We start from the raw sequence: 12,723 nt of genomic DNA on the forward strand, positions 1-12,723 counted from the left end.
AAATTGGCAAATAATGTTTAATAATGTGTTATAACGATTTATCTAGTCATAAGCCATTACCTATTTACGTTTGAATAATATTTAGCGTCTGGATAATCTCCGTTTACCAGCCTTACTAGTGACTGTGATACAATTTCAGCATATGAAGATGTTGTATAAAGCACATTTACCTTCGTGTTAGTAATCGCGGCCTTAGTGATAGTTTTGATAACTATGAAGAATCTTTCCCCATTGAATACATCAGGATGACGAATTAACTTATGTTGGTGCCCATGTGTTGTCTCAAAACCCATTACGTCCGGCATATTCGAGTACGCAGACGAAATGCCAACCTCCACATCATATATGCCGGCACTTCCGTAAGAGACATTCCATGAAATTTCGAGCTATTTGATTAATAGATAGTATTAAGTAATAATAACAAAGTAAATGTTTTTTTCCAGATTTTACGATTTGAATGATAAAAGCGTTTTTAATCAAACTATTATGGTTTTATAGTTTGATATAGTAGTAAAATGATTGAAATGTAAACATAGAACTATATCAAAGCAATACTGAAGTTAAAATGAACTAGAAAATGCTTTTGTAAAAAAGCGCATGTCTCCCCCAATGCAAAATCCTATAGGCAAGAAGTCAATAGGGGTCAGGAGCGAAAGTCAAAGAGACACTGATGGTTGGCTGCAATAGGGATCATCTACTTGGCATGTCCAGTCATCCCGCTAAATTTCAACACTCGTGGCCTAGTGGTTCTCAAGTCACTGTTCAGGCTCCTGTGACCTTGACCTTTGATCAAGTGACCTCAAAATAAATAGGGGTCATCTACTCTGCATGTCCAATCATCCTATTAAGTTTCAACATTGTAGGTCAAGTGGTTCTCAAGTTATTTCCAAAAAATGATCTTACATGAACAGGCCACTGTGACCTTGACCTTTAATAGACTGACCCCATAATCAATAGGGGTCATCTACTCTGCATGTTCAATCATCCTATGAAGTTTCAACATTCTGGGTCAAGTGGTTCTCAAGTTATTGATGGGAACTGGTTATCAATGTTCAGGCCCCTGTGACCTTGACCTTTAACGGAGTGACCCCAAAAACAATAAGGGTCATTTACTCTGCATGAACAATCATCCTATGAAGTTTCAACATTCTGGGTCGAGAGGTTCTCAAGTTATTGATTGGAAATGGTTTTCCATGTTCAGGCCCCTGTGGCCTTGACCTTTAACAGAGTGACCCTAAAATCGTTAGCGTTCATCTACTCTGCATGACCAATCATCCTATGAAGTTTCATCATTCTGGGTCAAGTGGTTCTCAAGTTACTGACCGGAAATGGTTTTCAATGTTCGGGCCACTGTGACCTTGACCTTTCACAGAGTGACCCCAAAATTGTTAGGGGTCATTTACTGTTTATGACCAATCATCCTAATTAAGGTTCAACATTCTTGGTCAAGTGGTTCTCAAGTTAATGACCGGAAATGGTTTTCAATGTTCAGGCCCCTGTGACCTTGACCTTTAATGGAGTGACCCCAAAATCGATAGGGGTCATCTACTTTGCATGTACAATCATCCTATGAAGTTTCAACATTCTGGGTTAAGGTATTAGATCACTAATAGTAATGTTTACAAAATGGCTTTTGCTTGGTATATTCTGAATGGTAACCGTGTTTTGCACTATTTTGCAATTTTTAAACAACTTTTACCGTGCCGTTTTTTATAAATTTTGTATAACTTATGGTATCTCCTCAAGCTCAAGTAGAGACAAATTTCAAAGTGATAGCCACTATCCAAAACGTTTGCAGAGAACTCATTTTACCATTAATTTTAATAAAAGAAACAACAAACTATTGGTAAACAATTATAAAACACAAAATAAAAATGTCAATATCATTTTTTCTATGGTGCCTCAAATAAACGGATTTAATGAGACAGAATTCATACTTCAACATTGAAAAAATAAGGTCGAATGCTGTGTTTCTGTTTTGAATTTTGCTTACTCCATTTAAAAATAACCTTAGGGCAGACGTAAAACCTACTTAAATTTCTTCCACAATATAATAATCTAAGAATGAAAGCAAAATAGAGAACTTTCACCGCGTGTAACTCAATATTTTTAAAGATGTGTAACTCTACCCCTTCTGTTTAAGTCAGTAAAGTCACTTTGAACACCAAGAAATCGCTTATAAGATTCATCTTTTTCCATTTTTGTACAAAAAATCAATAATAAGTCTTGAAAGAAGTAAAAACTTACTAGAAAAAAAGGAAAATAAGGGGAAAAAAATTTGGTCCCAGTAGGGCTTGAACCTACGCCCCCCTAAGAATTGCAGTAAAAGTAGGTTTATGGTAGGAATTGAATACTCTTCAAAAAGGAGGTTCTCTATTAGTGATCTAATACCTTAAGTGGTTCTCTAGTTATTGATCGGAAATGGTTTTCAATGTTCAGGCCCCTGTGACCTTGACCTTTGACGGAGTGATCCCATAATCAATAAGGGTCATCTACTCTTTATGACCAATCATCCTATCAAGTTTCAATATTCTGGGTCAGGTGGTTCTCTAGTTATTGATTGGAAATGGTTTTCAATGTTCAGGCCCCTGTGACCTTGACATTTGACGGAGTGACCCCAAAATCAATAGGGATCATCTACTCTTCATGACCAATCATCCTATGAAGTTTCAACATTCTGGGTCAAGTGGTTCTCTAGTTATTGATCGGAAATGGTTTTCAATGTTCAGGCCCCTGTGACCTTGACCTTTGATGGAGTGACCCCAAAAACAATAGGGGTTGTCTACTCCAGCAGCCCTACAACCGTATGAAGTTTGAAGGTTCTAGGTCAAATGGTTCTCCAGTTATTGCTCGGAAATGAAGTGTGACGTACGGACGGACGGACGGAAGGACGGACAGACGGACAGGGCAAAAACAATATGTCTCCTGGGGGAGACATAATAATCTGAAGCTGGTAAATCTACCAGAATAAACTTTGAGAGACATACGCAGAATAACGCATAAAATTCGTCAACAATAAATTAGACATGTTGATTTATTCTATAGCGAATATTCACAGAATAGAGATGATGCGGACGGATCGTTTTGTGAAATTATTATTTTATGTAACTTTAATAAAACTATGTCGTCCGTTTAATTGTTATTTCGTCAGCCGTTAACACCGTTGATGGGGTTCAAACCAAAAAGTGGCTCAAAGTTGAATCGTTACTCCATAGTAAGCTAGCGCAAAACTGACGCATTTTGAGCAACTTTGATTCAAAAAAAATTTAAAAGTAAATAATGTGTACACATACGTGAGAGACTGAAGTGACGAAGGACAGTAAATCGTTATGTAAATTAGGAAACGAATCACAATCTGTCAAACTGACACAGCGTTTTGTTCCATTCATGTATCTTCGGTGCGGCATCAGCAATATGTTGTCATTTGATATTGGTATGGCCTTGTCTCTTATGAACAGAATCAATATCAAAAGAAAGTTATTGTCTACTAATAAAAGGAAAGGTCTTAATTGTATTAGCGTCATATTATAGCTTAAGATGGAATCACTTTCTATTTGAATTTTTGATAAATAATTATACAATAATGTTTAAGACACGTACTATAGTGTGTACACAGGATGTTTTCGAGAAAACAAATAGTAATTTTTAGTGAAATCTTCCAAAACCTCAAAGAAAAACATCTCAGACAATAGATATACTTTACATTATTCTACAATTTACTTCTTTATGTACTTGTAATGAATTTGTCAATTCATTTTTTTAGTCACTAGCGGAATCCTAAAGCATTGTGCTCTTGAGTATTAAAGTTTATCACATTTATTGCCAAAAGATAAAAATAACCTTACTTACATACAGTCCTGCGAAGGAGCATTTATTTGCTCGATTTCCCTATTTTTCTTTAACAAAAACACATCCCCCGTAGTCTCATCTTTAAGAATACCATTCAACGTTACAGCATCTTTAACAACAACCTCGGATACTGTTGCCGGGGTAGAATCTATAGTAACACCGTCTGAACAAACTGGTTTACTGACACCTAGAGCGTGGTTATATGCCACGACTGTCACGTAATATTTCCCTACTTCCTGTACTGTAAATGTTGCTGATGTTTCGTAAGTCTTTATAATCTGTCATTTGAAATAAAAAGTAGTAACGAAATAAAAAGTAGTAACGGCATGATTGAGAAAATATGGAATAAATAAAAGACACGAAAATATTCATAGAGTAAATCGCATGTTTGTGATTCTCTTAAAAAGTTTGAAGATTCAGTTTTGAGTAATCTAAAAACTCACTTACTTTAAATATGTATGTATAGGTAACTGGCAATTTTTCTCCTTTTCTTATGTAGCACGAAGAAACTTCAGACATATTTTAACGACTTTTCCATGTATTATTTCTCGATTCGTTACCTTTTCATTTGTTTGACGAACATCAAATTCTTCGGCAGCTATGCATTCGGTATCAAAACCATACATGTAGAACCAGACACTACTCTCCTTGTCAAAGAAACCATCCCAATGTGCAAACAGCTCTAGTGTTTGTTGAAAATCAACTTCCGGTTCATCAGGTATCCCGTCTTGTACCATTCCTTCATGTGGTGGTGAAACGTCAATAGTAAACTAGATTAAAAATGAAAACATTATGTCGAATATTATACAAGGCCGTGTTGTGGCCATAAAAAAGTTGTCCCGTACTCAGATTTAATTGAATATTACATGTATTTCAGTTTTCTTTTGATCCTGGAATCCATTCACTTTTCATTAAAAATGATGAAATGTGAGCGCAAAGAATAATGAACTTTCAAGTACCACTCCAACAGACTGACTTTTAAGTACCTACCATGCAGAATGACTCGATTAAACTGAGTCTGATATTAGTACTTAATCGTTTTCTATACTTCAAAATTATCTCCCTATAGGTTCTATTACTTCAAAGGAAAGTGTTCTTCTTCAGAGGAGATTTTAAAGGATATATCATTTCACAGTTAGGTTATTATTGGTCAGCTATCATTACAAGTTGGTCAATTTTGTAGGTAAATTGCGGCATGAGAAGTATATCTACCTTGCGAGACACAACTGTTTTCAGTCTTGCATTATTAGTGGCTGTCACTTCTATGAAGTAATCATAATCATGGACTCCAACATCATTCCCAGAATGTATGCCATCTGTGCCAGTGCTTGTAATATGAGGCTTTATCTGGTAGTGTTTATGGTAACAACCGTTATATGGTGAGCAGTAGCAATTAAAACCTCGTGGATAATTTGTGTAACTATCTTGACACTGTTCCAACGCTTGCTGAAAATCACGTCATTCATGTTATGCTCTTAAGTAGAAATGTTTTATAATAATGATGTAACACTAGCAGCGTAATTAAATTTGATGCCGTAAAAGATTTTTACACTGTCCCCCTTAACGTGATCAAAAGCCCACCCGCTTAGCTCAATACGGAGAGTGCAGATCTACGGATCGCGAGGTCGTGAGTTCGATCCCCGGATGGGCCGTATGTTCTCTATGACGATTCGATAAAAGACATTATGTCTGAAATATTTCGTCCTCCACCTCTGATTCATGTTGGAAAGTTCGCAGTTACATGCGGAGAACAGGTTTGTACTGGTAAAGTTAACTACTGGCTATTAAATAACTGAAATATTGTTGAATAACGGTGTTAACCCCTATACAAACAAACAAACAAATCATCACGTTAACACGGCCAAACCAAGTCTATGTAGTCACTGCTGAATAAAGCCATATATTTCATACTTTCGTATAAGATATAAACATGAAAGAAGCGGAGATAATTACATGACGCACTTACTCTTGTTTCATCCCATTGTCGTAAAAATTTAGACGATGTCCTAAGAATATGAAATACGTTAAACTATTGAAAGTTTTTTCCTTTCCCTTACCTGATTAATTACTTTCAGCTATTTATGAAATAATAACAGCTTTGCACAGTAACAATATTGTCCTTTCTATTTAAAAATGTATACCTCTGCACCTCCTTGCAAACTTTCGAAAGAGTGACCATGTTCTATATCTGTCTTTGTAAAGTTGTCAAATATTCTCCATTCTATCTCATACAACCCGCTGTGTTCATCGTAGACTTCCCATTCAAACCTAGTGTATGCACAAGATACAACTGATATGTATTTTTTTGTTTATAAGTATTTTCGATATGATACTTATGTCATAGGACAATAATTTTACCGACCTCCTAATGTGCAATGTCAACCGGATCGAAGGCATTGCTGTCCGTAAGGTGAAAAAATTACTTTGCTTTTCATCAGTCTGAGATATTGTCGACCTCCGCAGAAGGCATATTTGAGTTTAAAAATTGACAATATTTCTTTTCCTACCATTGCAATGGGATATCAATCGATTTTAACCTGTTTGTTTTTACTCATTTGAAATATACATTATTTTTTATTTAAAATTATCAACAGTGGAACATTTCTGATAGAGAAAACTAAGTTCTTAAAATATTCAAGATAACACAACCAAGAGATAATAATAATAGAAATTGTAATCATGAACCTGTTATTTGAGATATGTCAAAAGAGCTAGAGTAAATATTGTCGTCTGATTTACGTACGCTATTTCGTTTAATTCTAGAAGGTTGTGCACGGTGATGTTAACATAGTCCCCTTTTGTTAACCAAAGGTTTTGAATGACAGGTGGTGACAGATCGATGGTCACTGTAATGTTATCTTCTGCGTATTCATCAAGAATATCAAAACCGCGGACAGTATAGGTTAATCTTTTGCCGTCTGTAAGTTCAACATCATCGTATATCATCTTCTGCAGACTGAACATCTCCTCAGGAATCGGTACAAAATTAACAAACGATGAATACCCTTCAAACTCAATTGTGTATCCAATTTCAAAGCGAACGATACCTAGAAACAAAGATAATGACTATGAAAATTTCATAAAAGCACCGTTTTTCTCCTGTCTCTTGAAGATATCATGACTTGTGTAAACCAGCTTAGATTCATTCGATTGATTAAACCAGTTTTTTCCTATTGCAATCATCTCGAATTATAATACATATATGATGCGTATTTAATTCAATATCCGAACTTAACATTTAAAAAGATTCAAAAACAAAAGAGAAAAATAAATGAATTTTGAGGTGAAATCACCTTCTATGTTATATAGAGCGTCAACACTTCTTTGTGATTTACTACTTGTGTCGTCAAGATCTCTGCTAATGTCTGGATTGTCTTTCACTTCATTTAACCATCCGAGAGAATGATGTCGGAAATTGATATATCTTCCCTGCCAACTAACTTCAATTTCTGTAGAAAGAGTATTTATCCAAAAGTACTCGTTAGCTTGAACAACTTTCGGGGGTGGATCTCTCTTCTCAACAACAGAGCTATCATCATATAAAACTATTCGCCTTGACAACTTATAATTGTTAGCTTTATCAAACGCGGTGATCTCAACGGCATATGGTCCTGGATCAGCAAAGGTTAATGTTGTTGATAGCTGAAATCATAAGGATAATTAATTGGTTTCTTCTGTGTTCAATAATTTACTGTAGCACTAACACAAACGGACAAACTAATGCTGCTCGAAATGGCGAAACTTCGCGTTAAGATATTAAAATAGAAATTTAAATAATATACCCAACAACTTTTCTGTCTCCACACCTGGATTTTTGTTTTGTTCTCGCTTATATGTTGGCAGATTTGAATGAAAAGTGGACACAATGTTGAATAATTAATTAAATATAATAACCTGTAACAATGGTACAATCGGAAGTCAACTCATTTATCTGTAACGGTTACAATAACGTTACAAAATTTCACACAATTAGTAAAACCAGATAACCGAAATTTGCTTTGATCCCATCAAATTGACGATATTCGAATTCTTTCACTCCGTTCAGTTTTAATTGAACATCCGTTACTATTTTCAAAAGCAACATGTAAATTTCATATGGTACTTGTGACGACAGTAATGTGACCAAATATTAATCGATGGCTTGGCTTTAAAAAGTTATTTCAGCCTTGCATCGCGAAATGTACATACCATCTTACACTCAATGTTTGATGCATTTTACGAACATTGTATTGTTACATTTTCTTTACTGAACTTAACAATTTGTCCAGTTTTCATTCAAATTCGTCAAAACTTGGCAGAGATGAATTAACGCAAAACTAAAATTTGAGGGAATATATTTCTGCATCAAATAGAGAAGCATAATTAATAAACCTACTTGATTAACGTCTACTGTTGTCTCCGTAACCACGTACATCAGGTCCAAGGCTGGATCGTCCTGACTTTTGACAGCAAGATATTGTAAAGTTAAAATATATTTGTATATTCCAGAGTCGTGATCGGTCCAGCCATTCCAATATACATCGACTTGAGACTGAAATAAATTGACACTTGTGTCGACATGCTTTAACAAACGTGTTCTTAATGCCGAGCGTGTCAATGTGTTTAAAGTCCGCCAACAACACAGCTAGCTTTATTAACAACTGAATAACAACTTTTCTATTCAGTTTTGATTAATATGTGATGGTTAATAGCAGGCCGGTGATAAAGTGATTTTTCTATATCTGAAAAAGATTATTTTAATGATTTGAAATCATATGAGCCGTGCCATGAGAAAACCAACATAGTGCGTTTGCGACCACCTTGGATCCATGCTGTTCGCTAACAGTTTCTCCAATTCCAATAGGCTTTAAAAGCGAACAGCATGGATCCTGACCAGACTGCGCGGATGCGCAGGCTGGTCTGGATCTATGCTAGTTGCAAACCCACTATGTTGGTTTTCTCATGGCGCGGCTCATATTTTAATTATATAACATTTTGTCATTTTGGTACTACTATCTTATAGCAACTAAAAGTAATAAAACGTAAAATATATTACATTCTTATTAAAGTCGTTCACAGTCAGTGAGTCTTGGGTGCAAGCATGACTTGTTTCGAAACAATGACTTGGAGGATAGAAGTCGAATCCTAATTCAAGAGTATTTGTTGTTGTCACTCCAGCAAGGTTGTAAGATTTTTCTGTTTCTGCTTCTCGGTCTATATACTTTATCAATCCTCCATTTCTTGTCGACATAGCAAAAGTGATTCTGCAAAAAAATATATAAAATCTTAATGCTACAAATTTCATGTGAAGAAGCCATCCGTGCCTTAAATGAGTCACCTAGGGTCTTTTTCTACATCCACCCTGAAAGGCTTGCAAGTCTACTTATGACCTACACTTTTGGGCGTGACGTTAAATCAAACTAAAAGACGAAAAATAAAAACAATACAGTATTGATTGCTGTAAAAGATGCAATGATACGTACAGCTTCTTATTAAATGGAATTTGTTTGTTTGTTTGTTTGTTTTGGGTTTAACGCCGTTTTTCAACAGTATTTTAATCATGTAACGGCGGGCAGTTGACCTAACCAGTGTTCCTGGATTCTGTACCAGTACAAACCTGTTCTCCGCAAGTAACTGCCAACTTCCTCACATGAATTATCAGAGGTGGAGGACGAATGATTTCAGACACAATGTCTTTTATCAAACCGTCACGGAGAACATACGCCCCGCCCGGGGATCGAACTCGCGACCCCGCGATCCGTAGACCAACGCTCTCCCTACTGAGCTAAGCGGGCGGGCTATTATTAAATGGAATACGACATTCGTACTCATAACCGGGGTTGTTGTCAAAAGAATTGAAAGGTTCACAAATTCAGTACCTGTTATGAACAAGTTTATACGAGTTTGACAAATTTGTGATTAATATTGAGTACATCTAAATTAAATTGAAGACTTAGTAAAACTACTTTTGGATATAGCTTTAAACCAAAACAATTTCAAGTTAGGCTGACTTCTTTTAAATGTTACGTACCTAACCTGTCTACTCATATATCAATTCTTTTGTAAACACACAATATACAAATCTATATACATACATGTGTCAAGATAAGATACATAGGATAATGAGATGACAGCACATTCTAATGTATCTTTTCTCACTGGCCAAAACCTTGTGTTTAAACAAAAAGTTATACGTACGCGTCCATGTGCCTGAATGGAGCAGGAAAGCCGCCCTGTAAGATTGTATTCCATGGTGTATGTTTCAGATCTGTTTCAATGGCTGCTTCGCAACGTTCTCCGTAATTGCAGTTACCTTGAATTATCCATTTTGATTCGTCTCCGCCTAAGTTTAATATGTATAAACTTGAGACTGCTTTGCTTGCAAATTGATTACGTGAAAAAAAAACTTGGTAATGAAAAGGATGAACACATGGCACTGACATGCAAACCAAACCAAACACAAAAGGCGGTTATGGCCAATACATCTACCATGCATGAGGTACGTATAGGCTTCAGTGTGACGTATCAGTAGCATTTCCGTATATAGACGGTATCGAGAGAAAAACATGCCCTCGTATGTAAATTACAGTCTGGATAATGTGCTTTGCAATATATATTTGTACTGTTCTTTGAACCAGATGACGTCACAAGGGAAAAGGTAAATATGCAATCGAGTTGTAATATATATCTATATAAAAATAGAACGTACTTCTCGAAAAGGTACCTTCAATATGAATACAATGCAAGGAAATAATCATCTATAGACTGAAGAACTTACCTCTAGACAAGGTAGCTGTGAGTGTTATATCTTCAATGCCAATATCATAAGATGCAATATAACTTGGAACGTTCTGTGCGTCAATTTCTGGTTTGTACGTAGAGGATGCAGTGATGTCTGCAGTCGACCACTGGGCTTCGTTAGTCCAGAATTTACCATCTTGTAATGGGATATCCGCTATAAATTGACTCGTATCTCCATCCCCTTCTAGGATAAGAATCTGTGTGAGGATAGTCGGCGTATTGTCTGCTGTTACTGTCATGGAATAGTTCTATTTCTAATTATTTGTTTATTGATATATAACTATTACTGATAGCACAATACCCTACAACTGCAAAAAAATGCGAACAGAGGAAAATTCAAAACCATATAAACATTTGGTATCTGAAAATATGTTGAAAGTTTATAAATGTAATTCATTGTAGTAAGATATTGGACGGTCATTTTATAATTATCAATTTCTGCAAAATTACAAATAATATCAATGTATGCAAATTAGTGCATGAATTTAAAAAATGAAAATATAGTTATTGTCTGTCTTGTGTATTAGAGGGAGAGATAATACCTTTCTTTTCTGTAGGTAATATCCTCTTAATATATTATTCAAGGCGGTAAAACAATTTTAGTAATCGGCTATGAAAATATAATAAATATGCACATTTCAATATTTGATCAAAAAGACAGCCATTTGTTTCCTTGATAACGTAAAGAAAAAATGTCAGATTTCATTAATTTCTAATATTCATTTGAACTATATTTCTTTAAATCAATTCTAAAAAGACAAGTTCTGCCTTTTCCATCTAGAAAGAAAGATAGTATAATGATAAACATCTTAAACTTGACAATTCTAAAATATGTGAGAAAAGTAAATCTATCTGAAATGTATTTGCTAGATTCCAAAAGTGTGTAAATGACGTCGTAAACACTAAAAACGGCTGCCCCTACGATTAGCCTTTCGTTCTTACAATAACTTGTAAAGTCACACTTGTGTTAACATTGAATATAAATCAAATGTATACTGTACATAGTTACTTAGAATAACTTGCTTACATACATAGTAAAAACAATATAACGAGTATTACCTGTAGCACAGTTACTGCCAGTGAATCCAGGTGCACATGCGCAGTTACTTGGATACAACATGTCTCCTGTACACGTTCCAGGAAAACAGCGATACCCATCTCTCCAGGAGCAAGCCCCTTTCAAACAAATATTCAGTACAACAACAACTGGATATAAATACAGAATACCTCCATATATATATATGACATTGTTTTATTTATGAGGGGAGAGTGCTTTTTCTGAAAAGTAATTGTGAACAAAAGGACAATTAAGGTCCTCTATCGCTCGCCTCTTTACTAATTTATGAACGTTTATATCTATTTAAGAAATTTGATAATTTGAATACATTACTGCTATAATTTTATCATCATATTCATCATCTTCAATATTATTTTCATATTGATAATTATCATGGTTACAATCATCACTATAACCATAGACATGCAAAGAATTTTTCGTTTTTGGCGCCATAAAATAACTGAATGATTTTTGTTTACTATATATCTTTAAGAAATGACATCACATCACATTATGCTTACGTAGACATTGTTTGCTGTCGTGCTTTCCTGTGAACATATTATATCCGGTACTTTCTCGTTCTAATTCACCAACACACCATTCGCACTCTGTGTTCTCATACTCTGTACACGTGGGGATATTACAGTTCTCTATTTCTTGGCAAGCTTAAATATGAAAGAAGTTTTATATTCATTTATAATATTTACTACGCTAACATTTGAAACGCGATAATTATATATTTACTTGTGATTCTCATTCAAGGTACTTATGTCCGACCAGCCAATCAAATGAACCTCACATTTCAAGATTTACAGACAAAAACAATAATGCATCATTAAGTCATTAACTTTGGTACGTATGTACCTATTTCACGCAAGGAGGCACCCCGCAGCGAGTGCAAATTGTCAGGAATGCATGACATTACACTCATAAGTATTTTTTCCTGTTTACAAAATAAAAGTCATGCAGTAGACGCCAAGATATATTGAAATGTGACGTCATAATATCATAAATAATAAATGACCATCTGAGTTCAC

The 12,723-nt window shown here is 35.1% G+C and overlaps 1 protein-coding gene across 2 annotated transcripts in view; it reads right to left on the minus strand.

The window, feature by feature from the left end:
* The window catches only part of LOC123523194 (uncharacterized), a 43,594-nt gene that overhangs the window by 27,361 nt on the left and 3,510 nt on the right, over positions 1–12,723 (minus strand). The window contains exons 5-18 of one of the 2 annotated variants that reach the window (XM_053545116.1): positions 12,208–12,351; positions 11,689–11,805; positions 10,607–10,861; positions 10,027–10,171; positions 8,885–9,092; positions 8,225–8,380; positions 7,143–7,491; positions 6,593–6,896; positions 5,991–6,117; positions 5,062–5,295; positions 4,410–4,619; positions 3,850–4,127; positions 3,294–3,447; positions 171–386 (exon numbers count right to left, since the gene is read on the minus strand). In XM_053545116.1, the coding sequence (XP_053401091.1) occupies positions 171–386; positions 3,294–3,447; positions 3,850–4,127; positions 4,410–4,619; positions 5,062–5,295; positions 5,991–6,117; positions 6,593–6,896; positions 7,143–7,491; positions 8,225–8,380; positions 8,885–9,092; positions 10,027–10,171; positions 10,607–10,861; positions 11,689–11,805; positions 12,208–12,351 (2,897 nt within the window). The remainder of the gene's footprint in view (positions 1–170; positions 387–3,293; positions 3,448–3,849; positions 4,128–4,409; positions 4,620–5,061; positions 5,296–5,990; positions 6,118–6,592; positions 6,897–7,142; positions 7,492–8,224; positions 8,381–8,884; positions 9,093–10,026; positions 10,172–10,606; positions 10,862–11,688; positions 11,806–12,207; positions 12,352–12,723) is intronic. The other variant, XM_053545119.1, reaches the window with a different exon arrangement.

The sequence above is a fragment of the Mercenaria mercenaria genome, chromosome 1 (assembly GCF_021730395.1).
Source record: "Mercenaria mercenaria strain notata chromosome 1, MADL_Memer_1, whole genome shotgun sequence".
In the NCBI taxonomy this organism is placed as follows: domain Eukaryota; kingdom Metazoa; phylum Mollusca; class Bivalvia; order Venerida; family Veneridae; genus Mercenaria; species Mercenaria mercenaria.